The sequence below is a fragment of the Tachysurus vachellii genome, chromosome 26 (genome assembly GCF_030014155.1).
Source record: "Tachysurus vachellii isolate PV-2020 chromosome 26, HZAU_Pvac_v1, whole genome shotgun sequence".
Lineage (NCBI taxonomy): Eukaryota > Metazoa > Chordata > Actinopteri > Siluriformes > Bagridae > Tachysurus > Tachysurus vachellii.
Genome location: NC_083485.1, coordinates 6,996,688 through 7,013,549, shown reverse-complemented (window position 1 = coordinate 7,013,549; position 16,862 = coordinate 6,996,688). Strand labels below are relative to the sequence as shown.

At 38.6% G+C, this 16,862-nt stretch overlaps 1 protein-coding gene across 4 annotated transcripts in view; it reads left to right on the top strand.

The window, feature by feature from the left end:
• mcc (MCC regulator of WNT signaling pathway) overlaps positions 1-16,862 on the top strand; it is a 109,557-nt gene that overhangs the window by 27,400 nt on the left and 65,295 nt on the right. For 3 of the 4 annotated variants that reach the window (XM_060863078.1, XM_060863076.1, XM_060863079.1), the window contains exons 2-4: positions 9,589-9,728; positions 13,785-13,921; positions 16,528-16,691. In XM_060863078.1, the coding sequence (XP_060719061.1) occupies positions 9,589-9,728; positions 13,785-13,921; positions 16,528-16,691 (441 nt within the window). The remainder of the gene's footprint in view (positions 1-9,588; positions 9,729-13,784; positions 13,922-16,527; positions 16,692-16,862) is intronic. The other variant, XM_060863077.1, reaches the window with a different exon arrangement.

Sequence of the window (16,862 nt, the reverse complement as noted above, 5' to 3'; positions counted from 1 at the left end):
ACTTCACATTACATCAGAATTGTGAGAAAACATGCACAATAAAATATAATTATAAAGACGTATGAAACATTCTTATTATTATTATATGTTGCCTACATTTACTCGAATAATAGCAATGTAAAATATAAAGGAAATCACAGTTCAAGTTAGGCGTAACATAACACAAGTGACATTAAGAGATTTTATTAAGTTACTTTAATCATTTATTTTAGAGATGTTTATAGAAATATCTCTAAAATCATTTATTTGCATTGCTTTCTGTACTGCATTCGTTTTGTACATTTACAGGTGCACAAATACTGGCTACTTTTAATTTCATTAAGACACTGCTGTGTTCTGTATTGATCGATGTTCTATAAATTTGTACTTAACAAGCCTAATCCATGTTATTCAATTTGTTATTATTATTTTTATTATTTTTCAAAAAATATATATTTAGCTGTAATATAGTTTGTGTTAATTTTTTCTCATAAGGGAAAATTATTATTATTATTATTATTATTATTATTATTATTATTATTATTATTATTTATTATTTACTGACATTAAAAATGGTCTAAATGGTTTCAAAACAATCTCCTGGCTTTGAAATATACCAGCCTGTAATTGTGCATTAACTTTTGTGCCTCTAGAGTGAAAATAATTTTTATACTAGAAAATGAGGAATTTTTGCATATTAATGAGGTTTATTACATCAAATATTACAAATTTTTTCGCAAAATATATGTTAATATGTTGTAAACAAGTTAGATAAAAAAGGTGAAGAAAAAAAAAAGGCTATCATATATACTTCATTTTTTATAAGCAGTCAAAACAGACAAGGTCAAGTTGACTCAGCGCTCCTAATTTGTATAGGAATTCAGACGAGGTCTGCAGGAGGGTTAAGTTATGCAATATCGACCCATTCAGAGTCGATCGGCCCTATACGCAAGTTGCCTAGGGCCCCGCAAATTACGCAAGGCCCCGCCCCCCTGTCTCGTTTTACAGCGTGTGTCAATGTTTACTGTGTAGCATGGGCGAGGCTAAAAAGGAGCTCAGCACCCCTAAATTTTTTATTAATATTTTAGTCCAGCGGGTCGCCGCCGCTGTGGAGTAGCACAGGACCTGAGTGACTCGTCCATAGTCATAAACGGAGAGAAGTAGCGCCGGTTACAATGTTCTTCCGCAAGACGCATGCAGTTCTGTTTATTAACTGCTAGAGCATGAAACAAAAACAGCAGCGCGACAAATAAACTGCGTACCTGTGTAGTGTGTACGTGTGTCTCTGTTGGTAAATTTATCGTTAATTTGATACTCATTTTAACAATCGGGAGTCATGTAAACATGACGTCACGTGCGTCTTTTGGAAACATGGAAGCCCTGGCGTTTGGACCAGAGTGAAAATAAACGACATATCACTGTATATCACCAGTACGTGTGAAAACACTCACTCACTTTGCTGTATTTATTCATTCCTCACACACAGAGGATTTAACCTGAACCAGGCTTAACCAACTCCTGAACTCCTAGCATTTCTCTCTCTCTCTCTCTCTCTCTCTCTCTCTCTCTCTCTGTGTGTGTGTGTGTGTGTGTGTGTGTGTGTGTGTGTGTGTGGCTTGCCAGTGCGCTACGGACATGAAAAAAGAAAAAAGACAGAATCAGGTGAGAGACTAGGGACAGTCCATAATGATCTTGTGAAAGGAATTTGTCATTTAATAAAAAGTTAAAAGCCCAATAATAATAATAATAATAATAATAATAATAATAATAAAGACATTTAAAATGACACGCCTCCGTGTGCCTTTTGATCATAACCTTAGCTTCAGCACCCCTGAAAAGGAGCTCAGCACCCCTATAGTCTCTCAAGGTTACAACAACGTTAATGCAATATGGAAACCAATGGATTTACATTGGAATGAGCACAATGCCCGGTCTATATGAATGCACATTCCTCAGTAAATAATAACCATCAGGGATCAAGTATTGCTCTAATGCATACTATAAAACACAGTGATACTGTATGGCAAGCATTTTAGCTTTTATACATTCACATGATATGGATTTTTGATATCAATTCAGTTTTCAATACTTAAAATGTAAATATTAAGAGTGTGATTTCTAGTAGTAACCATATTTTTTTTATCAGGAATTACATTTTACACTAGTAAAAACGTAATTGCTGATATCTGCTATTGAATATTCACTAGTTGAATATTGCAAGAGCCAAGTCATATTATAAATAGTATTTTATATTTGAAAATGGATAAAGAGGAATCTGAGGGAGGCAGTTTAAGTGGGGCCTAATGCAGCTTATAAAATGAATAATAGTAGTTATCTAAACCCTACAGGTGCTATGCTGAAATTTGTTAGTAGAGGAGATGCTGTCAAGTGTGAATGTGTGGGTCAGGTAGGAGGCCCAGGTAGGAGGGTCAGGTAGGAGGCCCCCTTGGCAGAATTTTGCTTAGGGCCCCAGGGAGGTCAGGATCGGCTCTGGACCCATTTTTTTTATAAGTTATAAACATTAATCTGAAATACCCTTTAAGTTATGCAGTAAATAGCATTTAAACAAAGTAACTGCAAGAAAAAGCTTGTGCTTTGTATTAACCATTTTTTTGATTACGTAAAACTTTCCACTTATTGCTGTAAATTTAAGTTGGTTATATCAACATATGTCAAATTAAGTTATGCAATATCGACCCATTTTTTATAAGTTATAGGGTATTTCAGATGAATGTTTATAAGTTATGCAGTAAATAGCATTTAACACTAGATTTACTGACTTTTTTTATTTTCTGGTGCGGGTCCCAAGGTGTGATTCCCCCCTGTTGAGATTTTCACAGTTCTTCAGCTCAATTCTCATCCTGCTTTTGTTGTGCAAACACACCCATCACCCATGAGGCCTGGCACATTTGCATTTGTTCACTCAGAGTAGCTCAGATCCAAGGCAGGCCAAACCTCTGTTTGTGACATGGAAACCTTCAGAAATGTCTGCCGTCTATACAAAATAGTCTGTTTTATTTATAAAAAATTGTGTGAAAAAAGAATGAAAAGTTGCTAATACAATGACAACTTGTGCAGACCTGGGGTCTATTTGACTCATCTGGAAAGTTTAATGTATCATAACTTGGGTTTCCTTCCACATATTTGCCTGAAATTTACCAGGATTGTTCCAAATTATGAACTTTGCAAGTAAAATTAATTTTGTCTATTTTCGTTGGCAATGAACATACAGACACAAAAATGCACACATAAAATGCACACACACGCACACACACGCACACACACAGTCAAACACTGTTCAAAGCATTGGGCATTGCATTTCAGTTGGCCTCAAGACAGAACAAAAGCTATACATTTGTAAACATTTCACACACACACATGCACACGTGCAAGCAAGCACACACACACACACACACACAAATTGGGCATTGCATTTCATTAGGCCTCCAGAAAAAAAAGCTACACATTTGTAAATATTTCACACTTTTTATATGCCTTTGCCTAGCAGAAGGCAAAATATGAAATGATGCTACTGAAATGATGCTACACACACACACACACACACAGACAAATTTGCTGCGATCTCTGACATCTGGACACGCTTCAACAAATTTGAAATGTGAAAGTTATATTTAAAATAAAACAGACTTGTGTATCCATATATTGTGAATGTGTTTCTTTTGTATAAATACGGCAGACATTTCTGAAGGTTTCCATGTCACACACAAAGACTCTGTGGGTCCAGCTTGTGCAGTGAAGCACAAGCAATTTGCTACTGCACTGGGCATTCCAATGTCCTCCTCTTCCCACACAGTGCTGTCTTTTGCCGTCTGGCTCAGACAGGGCTTCCCAGTACCACGGTGCATCTTCCATGGAGGCATGTTGGGTTCTTGTTCCGTCTCAAAATTCACTTTTGGTGTTATAATTCAGTGATGGCCAATGAAAATGAAATGACATCATTTTATTCTGTATGTGTACGAACATGTCAAAAGCCATGGACCATAACTTCACTCAGCTTATGACATTTGTGTACAAACATACATTGGAGACTGAAGTGTTAGCAAGTTTTCATTTTATTCATGTCATTGTATTAGCAACTTTTCATTCCGTTTTCACACAATTTTTTTTATAAATAAAACCGACTATTTTGTATAGACGGCAGGCATTTCTGAAGGTTTCTATGTCACAGACTGAGTGAACAAATGCAAATGTGCCAGGCCTCATGGGTGATGGGGAATAACTGTGAAAATCTCAACAGGGGGGAATCACACCTTGGGACCTGCACCAGAAAATAAAAGTCAGTAAATCTAGTGTTAAACAGTAACTGCAATCACCCCACAACATGGTGAAAACAGGAAAAAACGGTTTTCTTTTGAATCCCTGTATTGGGGGTTGTGTCAGTGGTCTATCAAGGCTAAATGTTATGAAGCAGCTAAAATAAAGACTGTGGGGAGACATAAATAATGCATATTTAATTTTTTATAAATAATGCATAATTATTTTTTTAATAATTCATATTTTATTTTACATGTACACATGGACATGAGGGTGATGCCGTTTTTTTTTTTTAATAAATGAATATGTTACGAGTGCAAAAACAGCAAACAACTGAAATATTGTACAGTACAGTATGTGCAAAACGACGGAAATGTTAGACAGTGTGTGTAAAGAAAAGAAAAGTGTGCAAAACAGCATGTAATCAGTGTGATGAATGTAAGCAGCATGTAAATAAGTTGATAGATGTATATTAAAAGAGTGTGTGTTTTGTGTAGGTCTGTGCAGTCCATACAGATGAAGTGCATGTGAATGTTGTGCTCAGTACCGTTCAGTTCAGTTATTGAGAAGTTTGATGGCTTGTGGGAAGAAACTGTTACACAGTCTGGTCGTGAGGGCCCGAATGCTTCGGTACCTTTTTCCAGACAGCAGGAGGGTGAAGAGTGTGTGTGAGGGGTGTGTGGGGTCATCCACAATGCTGTTGGTTTTGCGGATGCAGTGTGTGTGGCGTAAGTGTCCATGATAGAGGGAAGAGAGACTCCAATGATCTTCTCAGCTGTCCTCACTATCCGCTGCAGGGTCTTGCGATCCGAGATGGTACAGTTCCCAAACCAGACAGTGATGCAGCTGCTCAGAATGCTCTCAGTGGTCCCTCTGTAGAACATGGTTAGGATGGGGGAAGGAGATGTGCCTTTCTCAGCCTTCGTAGGAAGTAGAGACACTACTGTGCTTTCTTGGTGATGGAGCTGGTGTTGAGTGACCAGGTGAGGTTCTCCGCTAGATGAACACCAAGAAATTTGGTGCTCATGACGATCTCTACCGATGATCCATCGATGTTCAGCGGAGAGTGGTCGCTCTGTGCTCTTCTGAAGTCAACAGCCATCTCTTTAGTTTTATCAACATTCAGAGACAGGTTGTTGGTTCTTCACCAGTTAGTTAGCTGTTGCACCTCCTCTCTGTATGCTGACTCGTCATTCTCGCTGATCAGCCCCACCACAGTTGTGTCATCGGCGAACTTGATGATATAGTTCGATCTGTGCACTGCTGCACAGTCATGAGTCAGCAGAGTGAACAGCAGTGGACTGAACACACAGCCCTGTGGAGCTTCAGTGCTCAGTGTGGTGGTGCTGGAGATGCTGTTCCCGATCCGGACTGACTGAAGTCTCCCAGTCAGGAAGTCCAAGATCCAGTTGCAGAGGAAGGTGTTTAGTCCCAGCATGCTCAGCTTCCCAATCAGGTGCTGAGGGATGATTGTGTTGAATGCTGAACTAAAGTCTATGAACAGCATTCGTACATAAGTGTATTTATTGTCCAGGTGGGTGAGGTCTAAATCGAGGGCTGTGGCAATGGCATCGTCTGTGGAGCGGTTTGGATGATACGTCCAGTGAGGGTGGTAGCATGGTCTGATTTGCCTCATGATGAGCTTCTCGAAGCACTTAATTACGATGGGTGTGAGTGTGATGGGACGATAGTCATTGAGGCAGGACACTGTAGACTTCTTAAGGATGGGGACAATGGTGGTAAACTTGAGGCACGTAGGAACATTGGCGCTGCTCAGGGAAATGTTGAAGATGTCGGTAAAGACATCCGCTAGCTGTTCTGCACATTCTCTGAGCACCCTGCCAGGAATGTTCTCTGGTCCAGCAGCCTTCCATGGGTTAACTCTGCATAGAGTTCTCCTCACGTCGGCCGTGGATAGACTGAGTACCTGGTCGTCGGGGGAAATCATTGAATTCAGGTGTTCCAATCATATCCATGGCCACATTTGTATAAAATCAAGCACCTAGGCATGCAGACTGCTTCTACAAACATTTGTGAAAGATTGTGTCACTCTCAGGAGCTCAATGAATTCGGGCATGGTACCATGAGAGGTTGCCACCTATAAGCCCATTCATGAAAATGATGCAAAGTATCAGATGCAGTGGTGTAAAGCATGCCACTTATGGACTGTAGAGAAGTGAGGACGTTTTCTGGAGTGACGAATCACACTTCTCTGGCAATCCAATGGATGTCTGGGAATGGCGGTTGCCAGGTTAAGGGTACTTGGCTGACCTCATTGTGCCAACTGTAAAGTTTGGTGGGGGGGGATTATGGTGGTGGGTTGTTTTTCAGGGGTTGGGCTTGGCCCCTTAGTTCCAATGAAATGAACTCTTAATGCTTCAGCATACCAAGACATTTTGGACAATTTCACACTTCCAACTTTGTGGGAACAGTTAGGAGATATCCCCATTTTGTTCCAAAATGACTGCACCACTTTAATAACACAAGATCCAAAAATACATGGATGAGCAAGTTTGCTGCGGAGGAACTCAACCTTGACCCGAACACCTTAGGCATGAATTAAAGTAGAGACTAAAATGAATTAAAGTGGTTAGCCAGGTCTTTCTCACATATGTGCTTCTAGAGGAATAGTCAAAAATTCCCATAAACACATTTCTAAACCTTGTGGAAAGCTTAACAAACAGTAAGAGATTATGGACTGTAATGTCATGATTTTCACTGAAACATGGCTTAACAGCCACTTTGCCACCATCACCCTTAAATTCAATTTATTTGTATAGCACTCTTAACATTTCCCATTGTCTCAAAGCAGCTTTACAGAATTATGGAAACAGAAGAGAGAGAAAAAAGAAATAAATATATAATAATAGGAACAAATAAGGATAAAAATTAATAAATGAATATATACAATTAAAGATTAAAATTAATTTAACAAATATTAACTTAAAATTTAAAATACTATATATCTATCCCTATCCCTGATGAGCAAGCCGGAGGCGAAAGCGGGAAGGAAAAACTCCCTGAGATGATATGAGGAAGAAACCTTGAGAGGAACCAGGCTCAGAAGGGAACCCATCCTCATTTGGGTGACACTGGACAGTAAATAATGTAAATGTAAATAATGTCCTTTCTGAAACAGTTTATCATAGTGCAAGCGAGCTCCTGAGGAACTAATGGGTCATTGCAAAGTCTGAGTTTAGCAAAGACCTGATTGCTGATAAAGACCAGACCATACAGCTGACTGACACAACATTGGTTCAAAGAAGGCATGACCGTCTCGGGGCAGCTTCATCCACAACAATCTCATGAGACTGGCTGACCATGCAGATCAATCCCTGGCAGGGTGACCACCAGGCGACGAGACTCCAACCAGGGGTAGAACATCAGGGTTGACAAAGTAGCTCCTTAAGAAGAGACGTTCAGGCTAGAAACTCAGAACCCCAGGACCTTGGGAGTTGCATATATTGCTTGGGAGTGGCATATATAAGACAGGTGTACCACAGAGCTGTGTGCTGAGCCCATTCCTCTATTCCCTCTTCACTCACGACTGCAGGCCTGTGCATAGATCTTATTCCATAATCAAGTTTGCTGACGACACCAGAGTGATTGGCCTCATCACCACAAATGATGAGACAGCCTACAGGGAAGAGGTTCAGCATCTGGCCGCATGGACTGCCATCAACAACCTGCTCCTTAACACCAGCAAAACAAAGGAGCTCATCATGGACTTCTGGAGGGAGAGAAGAGGCAGGCCCCTTTCCACATCAACAAGCTGCCAGATGAGCATGTCTCCAGCTTCAATTTCCTGGGGATCCACTTATCAGTGGACTTGTCATGAACCACCAACACCTCCAGCCTGGTCAAGAAAGCTCACTAGCAGCTGATCGTCCTGAGGACACTGAAGAGACATCACCTGTCTTCAGCCATCCTGGTGAACCTTTATTGCTGTGTGATTAAGAGTCTGGTATTTGAACTGCACAGACGCAGAACGCAAAGCACTGCATTGGGTTGTGAAAACTTCCCAGGGCATCACAGGAACTCTGTTTCCAGCTATTTTGGATGTCCAAAGGAAGCGCTGTCTGTGTCAAGCTTGCAGCATTCTTAAAGACTCCTGTCACCCTACCCATAGATTGTTTCCCCCTTCCCTCTGGTAGGCACTTCAGTAGACTGAGGAACGGCTTTTTCCCAAGGGCTGTCACTATACTAAACTCTGCCTCTGGATGATCACCCACCCCTGAATATTATGTCAATAGCACCTGTATATTTGTCAATATAATATATAACACCTTGTATATTACATGTCTATAGCACCCAACCTGTATATCTTGTATATCCATACCTACTGTATATCCATAGCATATTCATCTGTATATTATCCTGTTTATACTGTATTTACTGTAATGATACTGTAAATATTGTACATCTTGCACTTGCTGCTTATTGCACTTCTGGTTAGATGCCAAACTGCATTTCATTGGTTGTACTTGTCCATGTGTAATTGTGTAATGACAATAAAGATTAATCTGAATCTAATCTAAAAAGTAAAGTTCATGCGCAAGACAAATGTTACAATACTTTTGGCAATATAGTATACATCTGCAGAAAACATCTTACACACCCAACACCACTTTAAACAGGCACTAAAATTAGTTATTCATGGAGCACATTTAATTTCATAATTGAAATCCATCAGTGGATGAAGTGGATGCCTCCATATAGGAGAATTATTAAGAACAAGCTCCCTGGGACAGATTTATTTCTAGAATGGTCAGGTGTTGAGGTGAAAAACGCTCTGCATTTAAAAACATCTCTGTATTAGAGGAGTATAAGCACAGATGAGCCACAAGTTCACAAATACGTGATGTTTGGAGTATATGTTTGGACAGAAATATTTTAAAATATTATTTAGACCAACACAGATATCACATCTTTCAGAGTATGATGAACTACAATGCAAGAGTTGTTCAGGAATTGCTCGATACCAACAACACTAATCTAAATTTCAGGGAAAACTTGCATGTCTCCTCCATGCAGATCATTGTACTTCATTAATTTTTCAAAAATACTTAATAAATCCATTCTGAAATTCATGTTCAAATCTATTATTAGTATTCCTCCCCACCAGACTCCAATAATTTCCGTCTGGGTAGTGCCTTCATATTTATTTAAGGTTAGCACATATGGAGAAGGCACCACTACACATCATACCCTTTATGGTCTGAATACAATCTATGTTTAACTGTATGATGTAGTATTTAACCTTTGTTATTTCTATCAATTATTATTGTTTGATTAGAGTGTACAAATAAATTGTTAAAATGTATTTGTGTGCAGTGTGAGCAGTCTCATTTCCTGCAGGATCATAAGGAGGTGCAGGAGCACTCATTGCAATATGAGGAGAGGATAGCTGAGCTCCACAGCATAATTGCTGAACTCAACAAGAGGATTGGCCTACTGCAGTGCACCACAAACAGGTCTGCTCTCCTTAAAAGAATACTTCAGTAATTAACTTTACTTTTTTATGTACTAAACTGGTAGTGTGTATGCAGTAACCATACAAAAAGGACTTAGGACATGCCACATTTTGGGACCCATGGCTCTGGAGGAACTGGCACACATTCAGGGCAATCTGCTGTGGAAAAAAAATTGTTAGTCTTTGAGAAAATAAGTGTGATAGAAAAAAATACTGTCTTCTGAAAAGAAGAGTATTTTGTCCATATTAAAGGAAAATACTGTTAATGGATTTTGCTATATCTATGTATTTAATAATGGTATCTAATTGAATTTCATAGGTTTTGAGTTTTTGAGTGCATCTACAGCCAAAACATATATTCTAGCATATCATTATGTGGATACATCAATCTGTCCGACAGGAGTACTGCATTTAAAAAGCCGGGGTGGGCGACAATTCTCAGCTATACTAGACATCTAAACTCTTGTGTTTGAATAAACATGTTGCCAGTGGCTTCTAGTTAATTATTAATCATTAATAATTGCACAGATGCAGCATACCAGAAAAACAGAGAGAAACTCAGCTATGCAACTACAACACCAAGCAGCTAAATGAATAGACAGAAAAAATACGTAAACATTGCGTACATGAGAAAACTGACCGAAGAAATCACCCATTACATGATACAAACAATGGTACAAAGATCAGCACTCATCAAAACCTACATAACTCGAAGCAAAAAACAAAATATACAGCCATAATAACACTAAATCTGCTCTTACCTTTGGTGTTTCAGGATTACAAATCATATTCCAATACAAAACTCCACTTGTTTCATTAATAATCCCATGCCTGTATCGCTAGAAAAAGTTTTTATTCACTGGCTCTTCTATTCTCTGTGTCTAGGATCAGCTTACAAAACAAAAAATGGCGATTGGCAATCAGTTCAATTCAATTCAAGTTTATTTGTATAGCGCTTTTTACAATGGACATTGTCTCAAAGCAGCTTTACAGAACATAAACATAGAACAGAAGATAAACATAAGGAGTAATATAAAGAATTAATATAATAAAAATTCAAAATATATATATAATTCACAGTGTGTATGTACGTATGTATGTATATGTATTTATCCCCAATAAGCAAGTCTGAGGTGACTCAGGCAGCAGTGGCAAGGAAAAACTCCCTTAAATTGGTAAAGGAAGAAACCTCGAGAGGAACCAGACTCCTCATATTGGTGACACTAGATGGTGTGATTACAAATATACAGTCAGACAAGTGTTGTATTGGTGTAGGGATCACATGGAGTTCAGATCTCCTCTTAGTATCATAGAGTCCAACTGGAGCTAGTAGATCTGTAGATGTCTCAGGATTCTCACAGAGTCGGCCTCATCTCAGTGGAGGTCCAAAAACTTCATTGCACGGAAGACGATCGGAGCTGGTACAATGTCTGGGTGTCTCGGCATGGGTAGAAAAAGAGAAGAGCAGTGCAGAGGGATTAACATATCTGCTGTTCATAAAAATGTGCAAGTCTAGTGTAATAGTGCACAATATGTGTTATGTGAGATCTGATAGAGGAGTAGATGTGATATCTAAAGAGATGAGTTTTTAACCTGCATTTAAACTGGGAAAGTGTGTCTGAGCCCCGAACACTATCAGGAAGACCATTCCAGAGTTTGGGAGCTAAATAAGAAAACGCTCTACCGCCTTTAGTAGACTTAAGCCCTATTCGGACGGGATTAGTTTTACGTGGGGACGTGGGGGTAAAGTAATTATCACCAGAGCTTCTTGGTGATTTTAGTCCCGTCCGAATGTGCCATCTCGGTAATCATTACGGACAATGTCAGTAAAGATTACGGTGACTTTTACCTTCTGTAAAAAGGTCCGGAAAAATTACCTCAGGTAATACTAATCCCGTCCGAATAGACCCACTGTAAATATGTACGGTAAAATTCCGTCATTTCCAGTTTAAAAGTAGTTTTTGGCGCGTTTTGCAATCATGGAGGCGCCATATATGCATTTATTTTTAAAAGGTGTCCACATACAGGTGAGTTGTAAATACAATAAAAATCTAAAAATGAATAAAAATCAAAACTACAAAGAATAAGATGTAAATACAACTGAAATAAGGCCAACATAAAAGCATGAAAGTTTCAATATGCCTCAAACATGGCAGAAGAGAGAGAGAGAGAGATGATTGGAGTGAGTGTAATTTATTAATTAAAGGGATAGTTCACCTAAAAATGAAAATTCTGTTATCTTTTTCTGTAATTCTGTTAACCATTCATGAGCCCCATTCACTTCCATAGTATTCTTTTTTCCCCACTATGGAAGTGAATGGGGCTCATGAATGGTTTGATTACAAACATTCCTCAAAATATCTACATGTGTGTTCATCAAAACAAAGAAATTTAGGTTTGTAACATCATGAGGGTGAGAAAATTATAAAAGAATTATTTTTTATTTTTTTTTTGGGGGGGGGGGTGAACTGTCCCTTTAAATTGAATGTGTGTGCTTGTGCATGCGAGACAAGAATATGGCTGTGCTTTTTTACATATATGTGCATCCCCATAAACGATCCATACGCTTTTCACACAAAGCCTAACGCTGAAGACCAATTATAAGTGCTATTGCAAAAAAGCTGACATTTCCACATGAACAGTGACCAACCATTTACACTACATTGCGCTTGCAAAAAAATTAATTTGCTAGAACTTTGTCATTCAATTGTGAGCGATGCGGTCGCATACTGCTGTTCTTCTCTTCTCATCTTGCACAAAATCCCGGTACCCGAACTTAATTATTTTTGGTGTCGCGCCTTTCATGTTTCGTCACGACTGTTAAGGTTTATTAGTTAGTGCGCGCGCTCTCCCTCTGCTTGCCTGCTGTGTCACATGGTTAGATTACACTCTTGCATGCGTTTAAAAACAGATTTAAAAACAAAATAGACAAAAAAGATAAAACAAAAACAAGTCATGAATGTCAAGTCGAGTCTTTTTTTAATATTTGTCAAGCAAGTCTCAAGTCTCAAATGTGCGACTTAAGTCCGACTCGAGTCAAGTCATATGACTCGAGTCCCCCATCTCTGCTGTCTGATGTCCTTCACACAATCTTCAATCTTATTAAGCTGTTCCAATGTGTAGAGTTAATACTTATAGATATATACAAATGAAATATCTATGAATGGAAAAAAATGTATAATCTCATATTCATCTTTTGAACTCTTTTGATGTTTTTCAGAAGACTAATTCAAAAGATGTAATCTTGCCATTCCTATTACAACTAAATACATAACCCCATTCTCCACAACAAAGTCTCAGATTGTATCTGTACCATTTAAGCTTTGGTTGAATAATTTTATTGTTGGAATGTGTACTTTTGTATGGCTTAGCTAATTAACTCACCTGATAAGAGTAATAGATATCTGTACCAGAGTACGTGGAGGTTTTTTTGTGAATTAAGCTGGCAAGAATGACCTACTGTACCAGTCAAAAAAATTCAATCTAAATATTTAAAAATTGTATATAAAGCAACTTATCGGTAACATCAGATACCCCTACACATTTATTATGAATATATTTGGAATTAATCTCTCTAGCAATCTATGTATGTACTCCTTTGTACATGGAAATGTGCCAGTCAATCCTAGTAAAGGAGCACATGGAAGGCATGGCCTGTGTGACTAGTACAGTATGTAGGAGGCAGGCCTGTCTGCCTGTCAGTCACTATTTTGTACCAAAATGTGGTCTGCTTTGTGTAAATCTTTCACATATCCGAACACCTGTCACATTGTTTTTTTTTTTCAAAACAGATAAATTAGTGCAATAGACAGCCAAAAAGAATACAAATTATTTTGATCCCTTATGTCATACATATGTTGTTTCTTTTAGCATAGACATAATTAATGCTATAACATTTACCTCTCTCTCTCTCTCTCTCTCTCTCTCTCTCTCTCTCTCTCTCTCTCTCTCTCTCTCTCTCTCTCTCTCTCTCTCTCTCTCTCTCTCTCTCTCTCTCTCTCTCTCTCTCTCTCTCTCTCTCTCTCTCTCTCTCTCTCTCTCTCTCTCCTTCCTTCAGAGAAAAGAGTGAATTTTCAGAGTTGCATTCCAGGCTTAACCACAGTAATCAGGAAGCTACTGAAGATTTGGACGAGGATCAAGTGTCTTGTGTTTCTATACCTGAAAAGCAGTCAGTGCTGGTCACTGCAGACATAGGTAAGGAGCCCTACAAGGACACATTAAATGAATATGCAGTTATGGTAATAACATTGTAAAGGAAAACTGTTTGGAAGATGTGTATTATTGTGTATTTTCACATCATCAATATGAGTTTGGTTTAAGAGAATTCTAACCTAAAATAGAGTTCATTCATTCATTCATCTTTTACCGCTTATCCGAACTACCTCGGGTCACGGGGAGCCTGTGCCTATCTCAGGTGTCATCGGGCATCAAGGCAGGATACACCCTGGACGGAGTGCCAACCCATCGCAGGGCACACACACACTCTCATTCACTCATGCAGTCACACACTACGGACAATTTTCCAGAGATGCCAATCAACCTACCATGCATGTCTTTGGACCAGGGGAGGAAACCGGAGTACCCGGAGGAAACCCCCGAGGCACGGGGAGAACATGCAAACTCCACACACACAAGACGGAGGCGGGAATCGAACCCCGACCTTGGAGGTGTGAGGCGAACGTGCTAACCACTAAGCCACCGTGCCCCCCCCAAAATAGAGTTAACTGTGAATAACAATAACAGTGAATGGTCTTGTCATCTTATATCTCATGAGGCCACAAAGCCCTCTTAAGTTTCAACAACCAATCCACATTTATAATTTTTCTAATATTGCTTTCCTTGCTATAGGGATTAGTTCAGTGTTAGCTAAAATAAAATTTTGAGTTATTTAATTGCAGTATCCATTAAACTGTAATATACCTAATACTGACACGACATTTTTACAAACATACATTTTTATGTGTTTATGTGAACCATTTAATGGTACACTAATTCTAATTTTATGACATTTTTCAGCTCACCAGGCATTTTGTTTTCCAATTCACTCATGCTGAATATACTTGTCAGAGGATAGGAGCCATTGTGCTATGGAATTACTTTTTTTGTTAATCACAGCAGCATTTTGGACTTTTGATTACATTGTGCATGCTTAACCTGTCCTCTAAAATTACATTTAAATTATAACTACATATGTAGCCTATAGCGATATAGGCTACATATGAGGTTATAATTCAAATTCAAGCAATATGTGAACTTTCGGTGGCCGATATGCAGAATGCTCACACCAACATACTGTTTATTATAGATTTCAACCATGAAAATCTCAAATCAGTGCTCCCTTAATTCCATCAGCATGTGCACATTGTGATTCTAAGTGCCTGTGTTGAAGGGACTGAGACTAGTAACGGACTATAAATCTCCATCCTCTAGATGCTTCACTGGCAGATGAACACCTTTTACACTCACTTTGAGGCTGCAGGGTGAACAGAATTAATGGCAGCATGCATGTGGAGATTGCAGTCAATTGTGATTAACTACTTTGAAAGGCTGGTCATAGTCAGTGCTGTTTATATTCAACATTGGGGGGATATGGACATGGGCAACAATGAGGTTTTCCCTTTGGAGGAGATTCCGGTGAAAAATACTGAAATATAAAAATCTAATGAAAACTGGTGCCAGGAGAGCAAACTCCACCTGAAAATCAGCAAGTCAAACACTCCACTGAGTCTGTAGTTTTGAGAGCATCCTGATGGGAAGCATTGCAGCCTGGTTCAGGAACAGCACCAAGCAGGATAGGCCTTTCATCATATCAGTGGATGCCTCAGAGATTATGGCTATACTTGCAGTGGTTTGGGGAGATGCTAAAGAAAGTGGCATTTCTCTAGGAAGCTATTGCCACTGAACAAAACTATAACACCAGAAACTGAGAACTCCTGGATGTCAAGATAGCCCTAGAGGAATGCTGGCACTGACTAGAGGGGCCCTTGCATCTGTTATCTATACTGACCCCATGAACCTTGAAAAGCATTCATGAGGCTGAAGTTTGCTAGGCACTCTTCTTTCCAAATTTGATGAAAGCTGATAAAAAACTTTGTTAGTTTGAAAATATTTAGACTAGATAAACGACACTCCAGTCTGTATGAAGGAAAACATATTTTTATTATTTGTCTTTAATGGACCGTTATCTTTTGACTTTTTAAAGTAATAGCATGATAGATAGGCTATACAGTAACTGACAAGCAAGAATTTGAACAAAATATCTATAAACACCAAGAAATGTGATAAATGTAGTCTGTTTAAAAAGCCAGTGCCTCTAGCACAGATCAGCCTAGCAAAAATAAACATCTCATTTAAATGTTCACATTTTTCAATGATAGATTTATTGAAATCAGACATTTATTTATAAAAAACATTTGAGTAATTGGTGCAATTATGATTAAAAGTTACATTAACAATCTAGCTAGTTAGATAAATAGCTAGATACTAAAATAGGTTCAACTTTTAGGTTAAAATTTCTAATCTGAATTCTGAGGAGTTATTATTAGTAATAATATAATTAACTCTTCTGTTGACTGCTCACCGTGACTCATTAAAAAAAATAAATAAAAAAATGATAAAGTAAGCATGGGGCCAGAGAAGCTTTATTAGCACTTGTTGGTTATAGATGCAGTTGTTGTAGTTCCTAATTTTAACCATTAGGTGTAATAATAATGCTACTGAGCTCAATTATGCACTGAAATTAACATTGTGTAAGATTATGTGTGTTGCATCCTCTTATCCATGTCCTCATTTCTTATTAGATAACTGCAGTGATCTAAATTTGGAGTTGCAACGGGTGCTGATCGGCCTTGAGACTGTGGTATGTGGCCGCAAGAAGAGTTCGTGCAGCCTTTCAGTGGCTGAGGTGGATAGGCACATTAAGCAGCTTACCACAGCCAGCCAGCACTGTGATCTTGCCATTAAGGTAGAGCAGATCTGTGGGAATCTAATAGATGTGAATTTTTGTTTCCTAACAACACATTTTTCTTCAGTTGTTTATTATTTCTGTATAATGTTAATTTATTACACAGATGTGGCCTTTTACAATGCACTTTTTTCACACAGTTTCACATGGTCATGGAGAACCCTGCAGGCA